Below are 21,171 nucleotides of genomic sequence, written 5' to 3'. Positions count from 1 at the left end.
GGATCTCTTCTCGATCATCCCAGGGTGCAAGACACAGAAGAATGGGCTCAAGTGACAGGAAGCCAGATTCCGGCTGAACATCAGGAAAAACGTCCTGACTGTTGGAGCAGTATGGCAATGGAACCAATTGCCTAGGGAGGTGGTCGGCTCTCCCACACTGTAGGCATTCAAGATTAAGCTGGACAGCCATCTGTCAGGTGCTTTGGCTTGGATTCCTGCATTGAGCAGGGGATTGGACTTGATAGTCCTACTCTTGCTCTGTGTTGTGATCCTGTTCCTAAATCGCAGTGTTCAGTTTGTCCCCAGAAGAGTAGGGCTGCCCCCACTCAAGTTGTGTCTTTGCTTCGAACAGGCCAATATGTCCTGCAGTTTTGAGTTAGGTTGGGCTAGTGATCCTGCTGAGTCCTAATGGCCAGAGAGAGAAATGCGCTGGCCAGAGTGCCACATGGGAGCTTTTGTGTGTTCTTGCAATAGAATTAGTTGCTGCTGGTGCTGCTGCCGCTGCCACTCTTCTTCTTCTTCTGTGCTTTCTTCGTTCTTCAGTCATTGCTTCCTGCTCTGCCCTTCACTCAGAACTAACTCCATTTCCTCTTGCAGTTTGACTTTGGGGATACAGTTGTCCACCAGGCCATCCACACCATTGAGTTCTGCTTGGGATGCATCTCCAACACAGCATCCTACCTGCGTCTCTGGGCACTCAGCCTGGCACATGCACGTGAGTAGCTGCTCCATGGCTGTGTGTTTGGGTCCAGGGAGGAGGGAGGGAAAGTCCCAAGATGTGGGTGTAGCAGCAGGGGGGCGGGGCGGTTGTCACCAGCACCTTTATCTTCAGTACAGGACAACAATCTCTGTAAAGTCTAATATCCTGTTATGCCACATAGAGGGCTAGAATGCTGTGGAATCTCCTCTGCACCCAGTCAGAGGAGAGCCTGATCTCAATTGCTTATCAACAACTTCTGAATTATAAGGAAGGGGGACTACTGAGTATCTTGCACATTGAATGCAAAATATCTGTTGAATGCAGGAGGAGGGCTTTTCCTTAAATAGAGAGTTTGCCTGGAGGGTGATTTAGGAGCACAGCTCATTTTGGGAGCTTGCATACTCAGGCCTCCTAGTCATGGAGTGAGCGAGGGGGGGCAATTCCCTTTTCCCTAGGGCTGGACCACCAGTCAGCAATCCTTCTCACTGCTTTTCTCTTCACAGAGCTCTCAGAGGTCCTCTGGACCATGGTGATCCACGTGGGTCTCAGTATTAGGAACTTTGGTGGCGGCTTTGCCTTGTTCTTTATATTTGCCGTCTTTGCCACCCTGACGGTGGCCATCTTACTGATCATGGAGGGCCTCTCTGCGTTCCTGCATGCCCTCCGCTTGCACTGGTGAGTGCCATCTGACAGACTTCTGAGCTGCTGCAAACAAGCAAGCGAAGGCTCATAGCTCAAGGGTAGGATACAAGCTTTGCATCTGCGAAGTCCCATGTTTAATCCCTGCCACCTCCGGGTAAAGTACCTCAAGTAGCCGGGCTGGGAAGAACCCCTGCCTGAAACCTTGAAGATCTGTCGTCAGTCAGAGCAGACAGTACTAGGCTAGATGGGCTCAAACTCAGGCCAGAGATCAGACCACTTCCTATGTTCAAACCTGTTTGACCCAATGTTCACACTTCACAGGTGCCTGGTTGTCTGCTCCGATTTTGCTCTGTCCTCAGTGAATGATTCAGTTCAAAGTGTGTCCTCCTGCAATTTAATCACTTGCAGGATGGATCGGGGCTGGGGTTAGCTGCTATTGTCTTCTAGACTGTCCAGTGTACACTGCAGAGCATGAATGTTCTGGGGGTTGGACTTGGTGGTCTTATAGGCCCCTCCCAACCCTACTATTCTGTGATTCTATGAATGAGTGAGAGTACTCATTCAGTTATGAGCTGAAACCAACTGGCCTGGAGATGAAGTCTGGAGAAGGGTCTTGTTGTTCTTACGTGCATTAGTGAGTCCAGCTAAAGGCTGAGGTGTGGCTGTTCAGAGGGGTGTGTGAGAAACGGAGACAGGAGCACCTTCACATTTTGCCCTGAAACAAATTGGCATTAGTTCGGTGTAAGTCTTCATTTTGCAGTTGAGAACTGCTCTCTGAGTACTGGAGTGTTTGTCTTTCTGCATTTTGAAAAAGACAGGGGGAGAAAACTGCATGGCCAGCCCCATCCCAATCCTTGATATGTGAGCCGGTATCATGAGTCCTCCATGAGAATGTATCCAGGTACCTGCAAAGGGCAGACCTACCTGCATAACGGCGTGCGTGCGCAGGTGTCCCCTTTGCAGGCACAAGCATCCAGGGGGTGGGGCTGGCAGTGTATGCAATGTGGGCATGGGGCCAGGACATGCAGCGTGGCCCTCCCTCCATGCAGTCGTCTTCCATTCACAGGATAACACCTGAGGACCGCTAATTCTGATTTTGAATTGGCACTTGCAGGGCTGTCTCTGCCTTTATATCCCTTTGCAGAGGAGTGACAGAGTATGTGACCTCCTGTGTGGACTGATAGTAAATTTGCATATCGTCATTTTTGCGTGCTAAGGCAGTTTCCTTCTGTGGATTCTCCTTCAGAATCTAGCTTGGCTTTCTTTAACCCGGCTCTGACTTTTCCTCTGTCTCTGGTCTGCTTATGGCCTTTGTTTTCATTGCCCTGTTTGACTTCCAGGGGCTGAATGAGTGACCGGGCTTCGTTCCTTGTCAGGAAAGCCCAACTTCACAGAACAATAGCAGCTGCCACCCAAGCAATCATGACATCAGCCCCTATCTTGATCTTGCACTTGGGCCTGGGGATCGCTTTCCTTGCCCGGCCCTTTTTTCTCTCTGCCAAGGTCAAAACAAAAAGGCTTCCAGCAGGGCCAGCTGCATCTGGAGATAAGAGTTGTTGAGTCATTCTTGTGCACAGCAGGGTCACTGCCAATACCTGTGGGTCTGCAGGAATCCTCACTGGTGATTTGAGTGACTCTGACTCAACCTCCCCCAACCTGGTGCCCTCTAGCTGTCTTGTAATACAACTCCCAGATGGCTGGGGATGCTGGGCATTGTAGTACAACATGGCTAGATGGCACCAAGTTGGGGAAGGCTACTCTAACTGAAGACTGTGCTTGAGGAAAAAGCCAGAGAGGGAGAGGGAGAGAGAGAGATTGGGAGTTCTTTCAAAAGCGGTTTCTGTCAATAAATACAGAGTGAGTCTCAGGTGTGGTGTTGGGGAGTGGGAGAGTCCCTGTTGCATCGGTTGATTGTAATGTGATTGCTGGTGAGCTGCTGCCAAATCATTCTTCTCAAATTTTTCACCAAGTGCACAGAATTGTACAACTGGAAGTACAGTGCAATAATGAACTTTCTCCCTCCCAATAAATACCTTTCCAAATTGTCAAATTTCAATTCCGTTGGAGTGAGAACTTGTTTAGTCAGTTTTTTTAAGCTGTTTTGATTTCCATACATTCTCCTGCAGCACAAAAAATCCAAAAGAAGCCTATCACAAACATATTTTAAGGAGGGGAGGAATTTGGAACTTTACTGATGAGGTGACTAAATTTAGTGCTTGGATGTGCAAATAGCAACTTCTCTAGCTCCTCCCTTCATTGGTGGAATTTACAAGTTGGTGATGCACAAATATCAAAGGTAGAGTGGAGGGAGGAGAACTGCTCATTTAACTGGCCTTGGACTTAATGAGCTGTCTTTATATTGGCCATGTGTGTACATGTGACAATGAGCTAAGAATACTGGCTTAATAAACCATAATATGTACAAGCTGCATGCTAGTGCATGCGGCCTGTTTGCTTCTTGTTTGTTTACCTTTTCATATGAAGAGAGGAGACAAACCAGGAAGAGGACAGTTTTGCATGATGTTCAAACCTGGGTCAAGTGTGCTCAAGCAAGCCAGGATTTGTAAACCAGCTTAAGCCAGGGTTTGTTGTTGGCTTATGAATCTTGGATTGTCTGGGCACATTTAACCACAATCCCAGCCAAGGGAGGAGTGAAATGGCTGCATGCACTAGCATGTAGCTTGTTCACATCATAGTTTATTAAGCCAGGTTTCCTGGCTTATTGTTACGTGTGAATGCTCCCACTGAGGCTAACCACTGGCCCATCTAGCCTAGTAGACAATAGCTCTCCAAGGTCCCTTGGTGAGCCCTGCTGCCTGGGATCCTTTTAACTGGAGATTCTGCTTTGGCTACATGTCACTTCCCCTTAGAATTCCAAAGCTCTAGGTGCCTCATCCTTTTCTTCAAGGAGGAACAGAGTGAGTTTTCTAAACTGCTGGAAAAATAGTTTCCATCTCTCCCTCCTCTACTAGTCCCGACCGGGACGGGTTTATCTTGTAATTTTTGAGGCAACTGTGCATTCCAGGCAGATGGTTGGTTGCCTTGACTGAAAAACAAATAATGTCTCAAGCGAAGCTGGATCTTCCTTATCTCCATAGTTGTGTGGGGAGCAGGCATATATCATGCAGCTAATGCTGTTGGTTGATTAGGCACTACCTCCTTTACTGCACAAAGGGTCCTTTTGACGCTGAGGTTGCAGCTGAGCGAGAGATGGGGCTTGCTTCATTTTATCACTTTCGATTGCAGGACAACTAAAAGGGAAACCAGAGTGGGTTGGGGATGTGTTCTGAGGAGGGCTTCACCGCTGGAATGAAAGTCTTCCTGCATTTCACCTCTTACATTTCTGCAGCTGAAAAGACAATGATGGGGGTGTGTTGCTCTCCATGGCACGTATCTATACATGTGTTGAAGTTGGCATGCTGTAGGACCCTTCAACTGGGGCAGGGGTTGGGGAGTGGAATTCCAAAAAGATATCTGAGGCCAGAAACAGAGAAATCTATTCAGTTGGCCAGGATTATATAATACACAGCAGGAGAGATTTGTTCCAGTTGGAGAGGGCGAGACCTTTGGAATCTCCTGGCTGAAAGCAAGGAACCACCAGCACTCCAGATAGCTGAGCCAAGAGGGCCCCCCCCCGGGGGGGGGAGGATTAGGAGGAGCAGATAATTTGGTGCCAATGGGGAGCTGCACTTTCCACGGTGTGAAGGAGCTGAATGTTCCATTGGGGGAGGGAGTTCTGTGGGGCTGTGTGTCTGCCGACTTAATTTGATACAGGACTTAGGAGTAGCCCAGAATCTGAGCTGAGTCAGAACAGGAGGGGGTTGGGTTTCCCTGCTCCTACTACCTCCAAAGAAGGGAGGTGACCTCTGAATAAGTGTGGAGTGCTCTTCCGCTACCTACAGGTCACCACAGGCAGCCCCTCTTCTTAAGTTACCACGCAAGGTTTGCTGGATTTGTGAGTGCAACATTTGACCTGGTACTGGCCATCCCCCCCCTTCTGCAAAAAAGAAAAGAAAAAAAGGCCGTGAGGGCCTGTCCCATTGTGTGAGCTGCCTACATGTGCTCCCCTAACCATCCAAGCCTGCAAACTGGAACTCCTTCTTGCAGCTCTCCATACCACTCCTTGGGGCATGTGGAAGGTCATATTTCCAGACGCTGTGTTCCCTGGCCTTGTCGGTTGGCAAGTCATAAATGTTCCTGAGCTGGGATTGTTGCTTGCCCATTGGAGGGTGGCGAAACTGAGAGGGAGGAACAGCCCATCTTGGCACCAAAGCTCACATTACTTGCCTGCCTTTTGGTCATGCAAGGCCTGTTGCCACAGACATTGGTCCTGAAACTGGCTGGCTTTTTTGCTCAGTGGCAGCAGTTTTCAAGATCTGAAACATGGTCAAGCTTCCCTGCCCTCTGGTGACACTGCCAGTTAGCGAAGCTAGTGAAGAGAAGCAGCGCATGCAGCTGTTCCCAACCTGAATGCAGCTGGCACATTCTGAACTTGTTGGGAATGGCGGGGCAGCTGCCATGCTCAGTGGGAGGGGGCTGTTGTCTGAGGGATGTGGGCGTGCTGGGGGGTGGGGGTGTTGGGAAAAGTATGTATGAATTTTTATACCACCCAATAGCCGAAGCTGTCTGGGTGGTTCACAAAAATTAAAACCAAAAGGTGCAGCATAAAACAATATAAAAGACAAACGCTTAAAACCACAATGTAACAGTACAACCAGAATAAAACCTAGCAGCAAAGCAGAGATTTAAAATACAGATTTAAAACACCAAAGCTAAAAGACTAGGAAGCTAAAGTGCTGGGAAAATAAAAAGGTCTTTGCCTGGCACCAAAATGAGTACAACGTAAGCACCAGGCGAACCTCTCTAGGGAGTTCATTCCACAGCTGGGGTGCCACAGCAGAAAAGGCCCTCTTTCTGGTAGCCACCCACCTCACTTTTTTTGGCAGGGGCTCATGGAGAAGGAACCCTGAAGTTGATCTTGGGTCCAGGCCAGCACATATGGAGGAGGCGATCCTTCAGATAAAGTAGAGGTGGTAGTGTGCTGCTTCAATTTTCCATCCCTTTGTTTTGCAGTGATTTTTCTTCCATCGTTTATAAGAGGTTGCGTGCACAGAGTTTTACCTTGCCTGGTGACATCTATGCTGTTCAGTCTTGGATGCCTCTCTTCCCCTTCGACCATCACCAGGTTGTTTGGTCTTCTGTCTGTTGCAGTGCCTGCAGCCTTAAAGCAAACAGGCCTCTGCCTTGCTGCTTTTCAAGTATGAGTTCGACACAGACTTTCAAATTAATGGTTCAGGTTCTGTGCTGGCTTGGGAAAGATAAATGTTTTGTCTGGCTTCTGGTTTAGCTTGAACCCTTGATTTAGCCTACAACTAAATGTTCACTGAGGGGATCAACTTGTGTCTGGTATGTACCACTTCAGACTACAGGTGCGGGGCTCATGTAATTGAACCTCAGCCCAAAAAAACTCCCACAGAAAAGAGAACTGGCATGTCAGGAAGAAGGGTTCAAATGTAGCTTTCTCTTTGATGTGCTAGTTTTCCAAGTGCAGGATTTGGGGGGTGGGGTATGGCAGAGCATTCAGTCATGTGAGCCCCCACTTGCAGTCTGAAGTGATGCAGCCCTGACACAATTAACACTATCAAGGTTACTGGCGAATCTTGGATATATAAATGTATAGTCAAAACAGGAGACTTAACAAAGAGGAAGGAAGGCCAGTTCAAATTAGTAGATGATGAATCAGGTATTCCCCTTTTGTGTCTTTGGCAAGGTGTCCCATATGCCTTCGAAGGTGTAGAAGGCTTTCTTTTTGCACCTCTTCATTTTGTTCTGTTCCTAACAAAACTGCAGTCTGTCATCTTGTGTATGTTGGTTTGCAAGATGGATGCGAGTCTCAGAAAGAGCCATACATTTGAAACATTCCATCCTGGAGGAGGAGCAGCAAATCAACTCTTGCTTGATTTTTCTCTGAAGTTGGCAGGGGAAAGGGATGGAAAATGTTTCTCACCACAGGGCCAAGAGAAGAGCATGGGGCTTGTTTTCTTAATGAATCATGGGGTTTTTCTTTCCATGTTTGGTGCCTGTATATGATTGGGCAACCTACCAGCATCATTTATTTATTTATTTCATTTCCCTTCACATTTTGAGTTCATTAGTGGAAACTGCAGAATAGCAAGAGAAACAAACTGATCCTGGAAAGCACGCCTCTGTCTCCTTCTCCGGTGTGTTTCTGCTGCACCCTTAAGATAAGGATGGTTGAAAAGTGGCTAGTTAAGAGGGATTTTGGATTTTTCTGTTCCAGGAGAAAGATGTTTCACATGCCATAGTTGAGATGGGCACTGATAATAGTTTTTGGGTGCAGTTGAGGTTCTGAAATGGTCTGTGATCCTACTTTGAGCTACAGGATTCCAGCACGGAGTCTGGAATGCAGGATTTTGCCGAAATGTAAAATTTTTACCTTTCCATTTGTAAAGTGTATTTTATGCCTAATCAAGTCAGAGTGAGTGAGAGTGTGTGTGAGTGGGAGGGAGGGAGGGAGGGAACAAACTTAACGCTAATCTGTCTGGTGGACCCAGGTCTCTGGCATCTAAACAGTGGACTTCCATGGTGGCACCCCTGGGAGAATGTGTTGTTCAGTTGTTCAGTCGTGTCCGACTCTTCGTGACCCCATGGACCATAGCACGCCAGGCCTTCCTGTCCTGCGCTCTCTCCCGGAGCGTGCTCAAGTCCATATTCATTGCATCGGTGATGCTATCTAGCCATCTCATCCTCTGCCGTCCCCTTCTCCTTTTGCCTTCAGTCTTTCCCAGCATCAGGGTCTTTTCCAGAGAGTTTTCTCTTTGCATTAGGTGGCCAAAATATTTGAGCTTCAGCTTCAGTATCTGTCCTTCCAATGAGCACTCAGGGTTGATTTCCTTTAGGATTGACTGATTTGACCTCCTTGCAGTCCAGGGGACTCGTAAGAGTCTTCTCCAGGAGAATGTGAGATCTTTGCAAGACTTCCTGGCACAGATTAAATCCTCAGTCTTGCAAGAACTGGGGGAGGGAAGCTCTGCCTGGAGGATGGTCCAGACAGATCCCTACATTGTGTGTCCTTGCAGGGGTCATTCACTGCTACATTTCTAGGTGTATCCACAGGAAGCTTCCTCTGTGCCTAGTTTCACGTTGCAGGGCTAAACCAGGTGTCGGGGAGAGGGTACCAAGTAGTGCTGTCAGGCTCATTCAGTTTGTCTGTGTTCTTTGCCCTTGGTTCCTAGTCACTTGGATTAGCAGAGGTCTGCATAGGGACCAACACAGTCCTTGCCTGGCCCAAGATGTCAGAAGTTTTGTTCCTTCCCTTAAGAAGCACCCGTAGCATGCAAATGGCGTTTCATTCAGTCTCTGAACAAACTGAGCCATATCGGTATTCTTTCCTATTTACAGATGGACAAAGTGAGGGTGAGAGAGTGGCTTACTAAAGCCCATTCAGTTGATAAGAACATCTGGCATTAAGCCAAAGTATGGTACTTCTGTGTGTGTGTGTGTGTGTGTGTGTGTGCGCGCGTGCGCGCACACAGACATGCGCTTACACGCACCCAGTGCTCCTCCACGTAATTCATATGTAACGTTAAAAAAAGCAAGGTCCTAACTCCCATTGTAGAAGAGAGAAGGCTTCCTTCCTGTCCTTACTACAAAGAAACTTGCAGGCAGCTTTAACCCAAAGGTGGCCTTGCAAGGATGTTTCACACGTTCGGGGGGGGGGGGGATTGTTATCCCTTGACACCCTTGCACCTTCCAGTCCTTGCAATTATCTGCCTGCATCTGCTGCAGTTTGAACCTTTGGTAAAGGCAGTGGGGAGGCAACTTGGACAGGGCATGAGATATCTGAAGCAATCCTTAGCAGCAGGAAAACATAAAAGATTATAGAAAGGATAAGGTTATTGCCACTTTTGAATCTTAAAAAACACACATGTGGTATGTCTGCTGTGACTGCAGCTGATGACTGTTTGCTTTTTTTGTATCTCTTTCTTTATCACCAGGGTGGAATTCCAGAACAAGTTCTACATGGGTACCGGGTTCAAGTTCCTCCCTTTCTCATTCGACAACATCCGTGATGGGAAGTTTGATGAATAATCTTCTTGAGGCCTATTTGCTGAAAGTCTGGCAGTAAAACTTGATTCCCTGCTGCATGCATGTGTGTGTTTGCCTGTGTGATAGTCTGAAGTTGTGTAGCTCTCCTGTTGTGGACACAAGCTACTAGTGTGACAATGACCTACTTTTTTCAAGCACCTCAATGAAGGAAGGAAGGAAGAAAGATAGGGAGTGCATAGGAATGTAGGGGTGATGCTGCAAATACTGCTGTGTGATCTTGTCAGGTCCTGGGGTCGGGCAGTATCCTTCAGGTTGTACAGACAGAGAAGCCCTGAGGGAAGAGTGTGGACTATCATGGCGAAGCACATCCTGATCTGAAGTCAACCTGTTTATACCAAGCAAGTACTGTAGAAACTCAGTGGAGTAGCAAAAAGCAATCCAAGATTCTAGCCCTGTGTGTTCCTTTAAACTTGCTTGGGGTAAACACCTGTACTGCATAAACCTTTTCTGGCAACTTGATTAAGAGGGGCTCAATTATTCCTCCAGCCAGCCATACACACTTGTTTCTCCTGACCCCTTGAACCTAGTACTCTGGATTTCTTCTACAAGCTCAGAGCTGGGCTGTCCAAAAGTTGGTCATTTGTCTGTCCAAACATGTTGCTTACAGCAGCCTTTCTTTCTCTCCTGGCACCTCTACTGAGCCTTTCCTCAGTTAAATCACTACCATAAAACTGTTTCTTTAAAAATCCACAAAAGCACCAGCACAACAGGAGAGGCCCCTCGCTGGCATCCACCAAATTCATCATCTGCGTTGACTTCTGAGCAGAGCATTAGACGCTCCCGTGCCCTTTGCTCTTGTGCTTCCATCTTCCATCTTGTGCTTCCAATAAACTAAATTTTGTCCCCAAATCCCCTCTCTGCCTCATCAGGTGTGTGTGGGTGTGAGCCTCTAGGAAACTTGGACTGAAAGCAAATGATTCTTTGGGAAAGGTGACCCCAAATGGCGTAACAACTTGGCACTGTTGGAACTGATGAGAGCAAGCCAGGGAGGGACGGATCTTGCTTGCCCCGTTGCGGAGCTGACCTGTGCTTGGCTCCACAGGATTACTTAATAAGGAAACTTTGACTAACCCTGCCTGAAACTTTGAACAGCTTGTTTTGTTTCAAGGAAATTGAGGGTCTTTCACCTCCAGGAAGCGCGCAACGTAACCCTGATATCCATTCCTGGATGGGCAGGGGAGCCCATTGCTGCTGACCTGTTCTTACCAGGCCCCATTTACCACTGAGTGTTTAAAGGAAAAACATAAGCTGGCAGGCAGCATCAGCTGTATATTTAGGAAGGGAAATAGGGATCTCCTGAGAGCAACACCTGCTTTCTCTTTGTGCAGGCCTTGGCATAGGAAAGAGGCTGGGCTTTATATGCCTCTGTGAGCTGTGTATCTTTATGTAGTGTGTGTGTGTGTGTGTGTTTTTCGTGTAACGCAAGTGTGCACTTTCCTAGAAGTGTTTCAACAGGAGACCTTGGGGCACTACTGTTGAGTGCTTAAGGGAAGAGCTCAGATCTAGTGCGATAACTTTATGGGAAGGTGCTAATCCATGACTTGCCCTTGAGTAGAGGCTGAAGTCCCAGGTGTTGCCGGGTGTGTGTCTGTGAAATGCAGAGCAGCCTGTCGTTGTGTTTACCTGTTGCTGTTTGGACAAATGTAGCATGCAGTGAATTTCCCTGTGGAAATTCAGCCAGTGATTGTGTCAATTAAACAAGTTGATGTAAAAACTGTAATTGTGTTCTGTTCTTGAATGTTCCTGGGGCTAGGATGGGGGGAGGACAAAGGGAGGGAAAGGGCATGGTTCTGTGAGCTTACAAATACCAGGTTTGCACTCAGGCACTCCAAAAGCTGAATTCTGGGACTTGCACAAATTACGCAGGTTTTCTTGATTTTTGTAATTGGCAGGATTTTTTCTACATTGTTACTACTTTGGCTCTCTTTGAAACAGCAAAACCAGTTACGCAAAGACCTGTGCTGCAGTCCAGCCCCTAACCACTGAAACCATGGGCAGTCTTATTCAGCTGCCTCTCTGGCTTGTCAGACTTCAACATACCTTTGTAGCCACAAGTGGGAAGCTTCCTGTTCCTTTATTTTTAAACAGCTCTGATTCTCTAGAAGCTGAATTCTTCCCGAATACCACATTCTTTGTTTCCAAGGAACCCCTTGCTCACTGCACCCACTCAACTGGCCCTGCCATCTTCTGTGGCCCATAGCAGCCTCTTAGCTGTGCCTGAGCCTCTTTAGTGTTGCCATCTGCCAGGACAGACTCCAGTGTTGGCTTCCTTCCTTTACAGGGCAGGTGGCAGGCATACCCTGTGCCTTCTATCAGTGTAGCTGTGTTTGGGGCAATTTCTCTTTACAGCACATGCTTATTTGCTGGAGGAAGGATTACTCTTCGTCTCACAACAACTACTCTGCTGAAACCGAAATGTTGTCACTGTTCACACTGCATCAAATAGTATGAACCACTCCATGGTAACAGGATCACTTTAGCTCATGGAGAAGTCTTCCCTTCAAGGTTTGGAATTTAGCAGGATGAGTCTCTCCGTCCATATTCGGACACCCTGGCTTGTTTATGGGTTAAACCAGAGTTAATCCATGGTTTGTTGGATCAACTCTGGGTCGTTTGTTGATTGTCACAGTAACAACCTACAAATCGGGTGACGGTAGGTTGTTGAGTGGAAGCGATGAGTGTACCGGAAGCAGCTCCCCCTAGATTTCATCAATTTGTGGGTTAGTTAACCCACGATTGCTGTTATGTGCAAACTGGGTTGACATGTCATACACTAAACCAGTATTTCCCAAACTTTGGGCTGGGCCCTGTGGGAAGCAGAACAGCTGGCAGGAGTGACATAATGGGAAGACTAGAGTTCCCGTCCCCATGCCTTGGCTAGGTTGCCCTCTAGCAAAGGATTCTCTCTGATTCCCTTGGATTTGTGCCCACTTCCCTGTTTGTTCCATCACTGCAACCTGATTTCAGAAGTGCTGCTGCTGTTGATCAAACAGTCTTTCCCTATGTGTGGTTTTAGGAGGAGGCAGAGATGACTTTTCTAAATGCCAGGGTTAGACTACAGCCCCAGTCCACAGTTCTCTGCCCATAGCAGCGACTGCATGTACACGATTGCACGCAAGGAACTTTGCATAGTCGTAGAACGTATTATGATGGTGTTTGCAGGGGCAGGGGGAGTGTATGCAGACAGAAGGCAGAATAAATTTGGAAAGGAGCCCCCAGTTCAAAAGAGATTGTGACACACAATTGCTCAAACTTCGGCTTGCTCTTTGTGAAACACGGGGCTGCAATATAGAATGGAACTTGTCATTGCCAGGAAGATCCTAGCTCAGGAGACAGGTGTTGGAGTTAAACTATCTTTGAATCTCTCTTCTGCGATTCCTGGACCCTCTTCTGACCCCAGTTCCCCCAGTAAGTATCAGGATTACTTGTCCCGTGAGGACTTTGCCATGCTTCTGTCTACGGAGAAATGAAGAGTGTGTGTGTGCGCGCGCGCGCGCGTGTGCGTGGGAGGGTTGTTTCTGCTGTCAGCTCCGTCCCAACCATCTGAAGACTCTGTCGGGCTGCAAGAGGGTGGAGTAGCTTGTGCTATGCTGTTTCTCTGGAAGAGTTTTGCAATGCTGGGCTGCTTACCAGATGCCCACTGGATCTGTTGTACATTTCCTGGGGGAAAGAGTCATGTGGTGTGCATGGGAGGAGTGGGCGGATGGCCTTGGCACAGGCTTAAGCCTAGTGAAACAGCAGCTGAGGACGTAACTGTGTCTGGGCTGTCTGCCCTTCAGCTGGAGACTCGCATGATGAAATGTTCCCTCCGTGCAAACAAAATTCCCTGCACCCTGAAAGCGAGCACATCGGACAAATAGCTTCATTCTAGGTATGCCAGTTATGGGTAGACAACAGATCTCTATTTTTCAGTGCGAACTATAGTGTAGCTCAGTCACACTGATCACTTTAGATGTAATGACTTAGAACGAGCTGCAGCAAACCTTGGTTTGCATGTTCCCTCTTGCTTTGTGTGCTTATACCACAACATACTTGTTTTGTCCTTTAAGGTTCCAGAGGCAGCTCTGTTACCTACAGAAGACTAACACAGTTGCTACTCCCCCATCCTCCAGAATTCACCTTGATAGGACACAAGTTGTCTAGGTTTGCTTTTACAAGATTCCCATTGTTAGTTTTTTGAGTTAACACCAAGCCTTTTCTGTTTAAAGTTGGGGGGCAAGTGTGGGCAAGAGGCCTTTAAGAGGGCAAAATGTTAAGCCCACTCTGCAGCTGGTGTCAGTCTTTGGGATGACAGGCTACTTAGTGGTGCCACTCAGCTCTACCTCTTTCTACCCCAGAACATTTTTCCCTCTATCAAATCCCTTACCTTAATCTGCCTGGCTAGTATTTCCACCTGGATGCTTTACCATAATCTTAAACTCAGTATGTCCAAGATCAAGCTTCTCAACTTCCCTCCCAATCCACCCTGCTTCGTGCACATGCCTTATTTATTGACAGTGTTACCATCTATCTTGTTGAACAGGGACAAAACCTTGGCTTTATCTTTGACTCCTTTGTTCTCCATATTCCACCTGCTGCCAAATCATGTCACTTCTCCTTTTGAAACACTGCAGAAATGCTGTCAACAACATGCTTAATCTCATGAGTTGTTCTGGTTGGATGAATTATCCTCATATAATTTTACAGCTGCTCTGGTATAATCTCCCCCCCCCCCTTACCTACTGAATCTTTTATATTGCTGTACTTGTGGGATTATCGTTGCAAATCTGATACTGTAAGCCTTCGGGACAGGGACCTGCCCTCTTTTGTTCTGTGAAGTGCTATGCATATTGATATTGCTAAATAAAGTAACGGTTAGAATTGTGCCTTGTGCAAAAAGACCTCAAGTCACACACACGTATGTGATGGGATTTAGGAGTAATGGAGACTCACCGTTTGCAAATAAAAAACCTGAGAGCCTTAATTGGAACTCGCCAGTCCCTTCCAAGGGTGGGAACAACAGTGAGGAATCCACCTGGTAATTATAAAGAAAGGTCAGAACTTCTGTTATCAAATGCACCGAGCAAGAGCACTTCTGAACAATCAAGGGGTAGTCACAGTTAAGTCCACTTTTCAGGAAGGAAGCGTGGTCCAGGAAGGCTTGCGTTCTAGCACTTCTTCTTTTTCTTTTTTATAGAAATTCACCCATGGGGTGAGTGAGTGTAAGCCTGTGCGGAGCAGTTGGCAGGCTCTGTGCGTGTGGGTGGCCAGGGATAGCAGATGCAGTGGCTGGGTGCCCTGGCACTCTTGGTGGAGGCCAGGAAAGGCTGGTACCGTTTTGAGCTAGGCTTGGCTGCCTCTCCTTTCCTTTCCTGCCACCCTGGGGTGGGCTTTCACACCTGTCACTCTACCCCCAAAATTTCTGTTGCAGTCAGACTGCCTTTCCTCTTCTGGGAGGCAATGGTGCCGCATACCTACCCTTCAGCCAAGGGAGCTGCGAGTTCGTTATATGCCCCCTTTCCTGTGTTTCTTGGAGGGCACAGAGACTCTCCCCTGCCTATACAGAAGTCTCTCCCTCCCACCCTCTTTATCTCGGTGTCTCACTGTCCTCTGTTGGCAAGTCCAAACAACAGCAGTTGTCTCCCTCTTCCCTTTGGGCCAGGGGTGGGCAGACTTGGGGCTTGTGGGGGGGTCTATCTTGTCAGTATTAGAACCCCGAAGTCCACCAATCAGAACCAGGTGCAAAATAGTGGGCGGTGGGCAGTGGAGTCAAGCAACTGGTGCACCCCATGAGCTGTACGCTACATGTACAAATACAGATCTACATCTGAGATACTGTAGATCATAGAGTCATAGAAGAGTAGGGTGGGAAGGGGCCTACGAGACCGAGTCCAACCCCCTGCTCAGTGCAGGAATCCAAGTCAGAGCATCCCCGACAGATGGCTGTCCAACCTCGTCTTGATGCGTCCAGTGTGGGAGAGCCCACCACCTCCCTAGGTCATTGGTTCCATTGCCGTATTGCTCTAACAGTCAGGACATTTCTCCTGATGTTCAGCTGGAATCTGGCTTCCTGTCACTTGAGCCCATTATTCCGTGTCCTGCACTCTGGGATGATCAGGAAGAGATCCTGGCCTTCCTCTCTGTGACAGTCTTTCAAGTACTTGAAGAACGCTGGCCTGTCTCCCCTCAGTCTTCTCAAGGCTAAACATGCCCAGTTCTTTCAGGCTCTCTTCATAGGGCTTTGTTTCCAGTCTCCTGATCATCTTTGTTGCCCTCCTCTGAACCTTCTCCAGTTTGTCTGCATCCTTCTTAAAGTGTGGTGCCCAGAACTGGACACAGTACTCCAGATGAGGCCTAACCAGTGCTGAGTAGAGGGGAACTAGTACTTCCCAGGATTTGGAAGCTATGCTTCTATTAATGCAGGCCAAAAGAGCATTGGCCTTTTTTGCAACCACATCACATTGTTGGCTCATATTCAGCTTGTGATCGACAACAATTCCAAGAATTCTCAAAGAGTCCAGTGGAGCTGCACAAATACCTGGTCAAAACCAACCAATTAAGTCTCATATTTTACAGGTGAGGAATGCTGGAGCTAAGAGATAAGGCAGCGTTCCACAACCTGGTACCTCCCAGGTGTGTGTGTATAGTTTTTCAACAGAACATTAACTTTCTATTTTACTTGCTGTTGTTAAACTATTAGCTCAGCAGTAAGACCCATTCACTTCAAGGGGACTTACTCTCAGGTGTTTATAGGATTATAGCCTAAAACTATCTTGGACCCTGAAAACCACAATCCAAAAGCTTCTCCAAGGGACACGTTTCAAAGATTCACCTGAATTCCAGGGGAGTTGCTGTGTTCGCCTCTTACAACAATAGCAGACAGTCTTGTGGTATGGAATGGCTAACAAACCTATTGAGGCACAAACATTCATGAGCCAGGTCATCCTGGTTTGTCGGTTGCATGACGTGGCCATGGAAGTAGGGATGTATATGCAACACTGTATGCAGGGCTGGTACGGAGGAGGAGGAGGAGAAAGGCCAAGTATTTATGCAAGAGGTGAGGGTCTTAGTGCCTTGCATTGTACTGTGATGCACAGCTCCTACAGTCAGAATGGCCAGATGCAGAAGAGGATAGGCTACTGCACTTTTAATAGTTGCATAGAAGAGGGGAATTCAGCAGATCTAGCTTGCATAATGATCTACCCCTGCTAATATTCCCTCTTCTATGCTATTAAAGGTGCTGGAGCCCTGCCCTCTTTTGTATCTGACCACCCTACTTAACTTCGTTTGACCTTTTGGCCTCACTCCAGGGGGAAAGCCCCCCCCTCTCTCTCGTGTGTGTGCGCGCGCGCGTGCGTGCGTGTGCGTGTGTGTGTGTGTGAGGGGGGGGCACGTGGGGGCATGAGATTGCATTCCAAAGGTGATTTATCTTTTAAACTGGGGTATGACAGGGCCGGCACAAGCTCTCTTGCCACCTGAAGCAAGACAAATTGTGATGTTGCTGCCTCACCCCCTTCTCACTGCTGCATGCCCCTGTCCCCCACCCCTGCATCTTTGCTGCCGCACCGTGCAGCTGGAGAAAGCGGCCCCCTGGGTCTCCTGAGAGCTGTGTGGCTTTCGCGGAGACCAACAGCTTGCCAGCAGCAGCTCTGGACGGCCTTGCCAGCTGCTCTCGCTGTAGCAAATGCTGCGCTGGGAGATCAGCTGACAAGGCTCTCTGGGGCACCTTTTGGAGGTGATGGCCGCAGGCCCTCCTGGCTGGGGCATGGTGGTGGTGAGGGAGCAGCACAATTTGCTGCCCCTTCTGGTCTGCTGCCTGATGTGGGCGTATCGGCCCGCATAATGATGTGGGGGGGGGGGGGTTGGGTATTGAATCTCTTTCAGCCTGAGGGCAAAACTATGTTTTGAAGAAATGGGGAGAGGGTACACTCCAGTGGTGGGTGGAGCCAAAGCCAAAAGGGTGTATGGGCCAACTACGAGTATATTTTAGCTTAAAGGTCTTACTGCCAGTAAGTTGTTGTTCTGCAGTCGTGTCCGACTCTTTGTGACCCCATGGACCATAGCACGCCAGGCCTTCCTGTCCTGCGCTTTCTCCCGGAGTGTGCTCAAGTTCATATTCATTGCATCAGTGATGCTATCTAGCCATCTCATCCTCTGCCGTCCCCTTCTCCTTTTGCCTTCAATCTTTCCCAGTATCAGGGTCTTTTCCAGGGAGTTTTCTCTTCGCATTAGGTGGCCAAAATATTTGAGCTTCAGCTTCAGTATCTGTCCTTCCAATGAGCAGTCAGGGTTGATTTCCTTTAGGATTGACTGATCTGACCTCCTTGCTGTCAGGGTGGAAACTGAGCTGATAGAACCCCAGAGCAGTTCTGATTCTGAGGAGGAACAGCAATCCGTGGGAGAGGAGTGCGCTCATCTCTCACAGGCACAGCAGCTGGCAGAGATTCCTCCTGCCAGCATTCCTGAGATAGATAGTGACCCTGGCAGTAAGACAGCGCGGGGGGGGGGGCTTGCTGGACGCTCGACGTCGACGCCAGGAACGACAACAACTGGAGGGCGCAGAAAGGAGGTGTTGCGCTCATTTGGAGCGCAAGCAACGGTCGTGTCCCGAGGACCCAAGGGAAAGAGGGAGGATCTCTCCCTAGCCCATAAGTTCAGGGTCTTCCCGTGATTCTCCTTCAAACGGGGACCAACTGCCTAACCTGGAGCATAGGCTACTCTGCTGTTCCTTGCTTAGTCGCTGGTGATTAGCATCTGAAAGAGTCATTAAGTTGTGAAAGGATTAAAGCCTTGAAAAGAATCCTTTTGTCTGTGTCTTGAGTTAGCTATTGGAGTAGACTGAAACAGGCCACCAGGGCACTCCTGACACTTGCAGTCCAAGGGACACGTAAGAGTCTTCTCCAGCACCACAGTTCAAAGGCATCGATTCTTCGGTGTTCAGCCTTCCTTATAGTCCAGCTCTCACAGCCATTCGTTGCTACTGGGGAAACCATAGCTTTGATTATATGAATCTTTGTCGGCAAGGTGCTTCTTACTATGCTGTCTCGGTTTGCCATAGCTTTCCTCCCAAGGAGCAAGTGTCTTTTAATTTCATGGCTACAGTCACCATCTGTGGTGATCTTGGAGCCCAAGAAAATAAAATCTGTCACTCCTTCCATTTCTTCCCCTTCTATAAGCCAGGAAGTGATGGGGCCAGATGCCATGATCTTAGTTATTTAATGTTGAGTTTCAAACCAGCTTTTGCACTTTCCACTTTCACTCAACAAGAGGCTCTTTAGATCCTCTTCGCTTTCTGCCATTAGGGTGGTATCGTCTGCGTATCTGAGGCTGTTGATAATTCTCCCAGCAATCTTAATTCCGACCTGTGATTCATCCAACCCAGCGTTTCTCATGATGTACTCTGCATATAAGATAAATAAGCAGGGTGACAATATACAGCCTTGTCGTACTCCTTTCCCAATTTTGAACCAATTGGTTGTTCCATGTCCGGTTCTTACTGTTGCTTCTTGTCCCTCATACAGGTTTCTCAAGAGACAGGTAAGGTGGTCTGGTACCCCCATCTCTTTCAGAATTTGCCAGAGTTTGTTGTGATCCACACAATCAAAGGCTTTAGCGTAGTCAATGAAGCAGAAATAGACGTTTTTCTTGAATTCTCTTGCTTTCTCCATGATCCAGCGAATGTTGGCGATTTGATCTCTAGTTCCTCTGCCTCTTCGGAACCCAGCTTGTACTTCCGGTAGTTCTCGGTTCACATGTTGCTGAAGCCTAGCTTGTAAGATTTTGAGCATAACCTTGCTGGCATGTGAAATGAGCACAATTGTATGGTAGTTTGAACACTCTTTGGCATTGCCCTTCTTTGGAATTGGAATGTAAACTGACCTTTTCCAGTCTTGTGGCCACTGTTGAGTGTTCCAAATTTGTTGGCATATTGAGTGCAGCACTTGAACAGCATCATCTTTTAGGATTTTAAATAGCTCAGCTGGAATACTGTCATCTCCGCTAGCTTTGTTGTTAGTAATGCTTCCTAAGGCCCACTTCATTTCACTCTCTAGGATGTCCAGCTCAAGTTCAGTGACCGCACTCTCATGGCTATCAGGGATATTCAGATCTTTCCTGTATAGTTCTTCTGTGTATTCTTTCCACCTCTTCTTAATCTCATCTGCTTCTGTTAGGTCCCTGCCTTCTTTGTCCTTTATCATGCCCATCTTTGCACAAAACGTTCCCTTGAGATCTCCAATTTTCTTGAAAATATCTCTAGTCTTTCCCATTCTATTGTTTTCCTCGATTTCTTTGAATGGTTCATTTAAGAAGGCCTTCTTGTCTCTCCTTGCTATTCTCTGGAACTCTGCATTCAGTTGGATAGATCTTCCCCTTTCTCCCTTACTTTTCGCTTCCCTTCTTTCCTCAGCTACTTGTAAAGCCTCATCAGACAGCCACTTTGCTTTCTTGCATTTCTTTTTCTTTGGGATAGATTGAGTTGCTGCCTCCTGAACAATGTTACGGACCTCTGTCCATAGTTCCTCAGGCACTCTGTCTATCAGGTCTAATCCCTTAAATCTATTCCTCACCTCCACTGTATATTCATGAGGGATATGATTTAGGTCGTACCTGAATGGTTTAGTGGTTTTCCCGACGTTCTTCAATTTAAGCCGAAATTTTGCAAGAAGCAGCTCATGATCTGAGCCACAGTCAGCTCCAGGTCTTGTTTTTACTGACTGTATGGAGCTTCTCCATCTTTGGCTGCAAAGGACATAATCAATCTGATTTCGATATTGACCATCTGGTGATGTCCATGTGTAGAGTCGCCTCTTGTGCTGTTGGAAAAGAGTGTTTGCTATGATCAGCGTGTTCTCTTGGCAAAACTCTATTAGCCTTTGTCCTGCTTCATTTTGTACACCAAGGCCATGCTTGCCTGTTATCTCGGTGATTTCTTGACTTCCTACTTTAGCATTCCAATCCCTTATGATGAAAAGGACATCTTTTTTTGGTGTTAGTTCTAGAAGGTGTTGTAGGTCTTCATAGAACCGATCAACCTCAGCTTCTTTGGCCTCAGTGGTTGGGGCATAGACTTGGATTCGTACTGAGATTCTGTCGTTTTTGAGATTGTACCCCAGTACTGCTTTTCCCACCCTTTTGTTGACTACGAGTGCTACTCCATTTCTTCTAAGGGATTTTTGCCCATAGTAGTAGATATGATGGTCACCTGAATTAAATTTGCCCATGCTTGTCCATTTTAGTTCACTGATTCCCAAGATGTCAATGTTCAGTCTTGCCATCTCATGTTTGACCACCTCCAGCTTTGATCTTACATTCCAGGTCCCTAAACAATATTGTTCTTTACAGCATCGGATTTTCTTTTCACCACCAGACACACCCACAGCTGAGTGTTCTTTTGGCTTTGGCCCAGCCGCTTCACTCTTTCTGGTGCTACTTGGAAATTCCCTCTGCTCTTCCCCAGTAGTATATTGGACACCTTCCGACCTGAGGGGCTCATCTTCCGGCGTCATCTCTTGTAGCCTCGTGATACGTTCCATGGAGTTTTCTTGGCAAGAATACTGGAGTGGGTTGCCATTTCCTTCTCCAGTCAACCACATTTTGTCAGAACTCTCTGCCATGACCTGTCCGTCTTGGTGGCCCTGCACGGCATAGCTTATGGCTTCACTGAGTTACGCAAGCCCCTTCGCCACAACAAGGCAGTGATCCATGAAGGGGACTGCCAG

At 47.7% G+C, this 21,171-nt stretch overlaps 1 protein-coding gene across 5 annotated transcripts in view; it reads left to right on the top strand.

The window, feature by feature from the left end:
* The window catches only part of ATP6V0A1 (ATPase H+ transporting V0 subunit a1), a 57,097-nt gene extending 45,905 nt beyond the window's left edge, over positions 1 to 11,192 (top strand). For 4 of the 5 annotated variants that reach the window (XM_084804674.1, XM_084804672.1, XM_084804675.1 and 1 more), the window contains exons 19-21: positions 598 to 715; positions 1,204 to 1,375; positions 9,361 to 11,192. In XM_084804674.1, coding sequence (XP_084660800.1) covers positions 598 to 715; positions 1,204 to 1,375; positions 9,361 to 9,454 — 384 coding nt within the window. In that variant the 3' untranslated portion in view covers positions 9,455 to 11,192. The remainder of the gene's footprint in view (positions 1 to 597; positions 716 to 1,203; positions 1,376 to 9,360) is intronic. The other variant, XM_084804676.1, reaches the window with a different exon arrangement.
* The last annotated feature ends 9,979 nt before the right edge of the window (positions 11,193 to 21,171 follow it).

The sequence above is a fragment of the Heloderma suspectum genome, chromosome 6 (genome assembly GCF_057233095.1).
Source record: "Heloderma suspectum isolate Gila_16-S chromosome 6, 16-S_ref, whole genome shotgun sequence".
Classification (NCBI taxonomy): domain Eukaryota; kingdom Metazoa; phylum Chordata; class Lepidosauria; order Squamata; family Helodermatidae; genus Heloderma; species Heloderma suspectum.
Note: the sequence above shows the minus strand (reverse complement) of the source record. Positions and strands in the feature narration are given on the sequence as shown.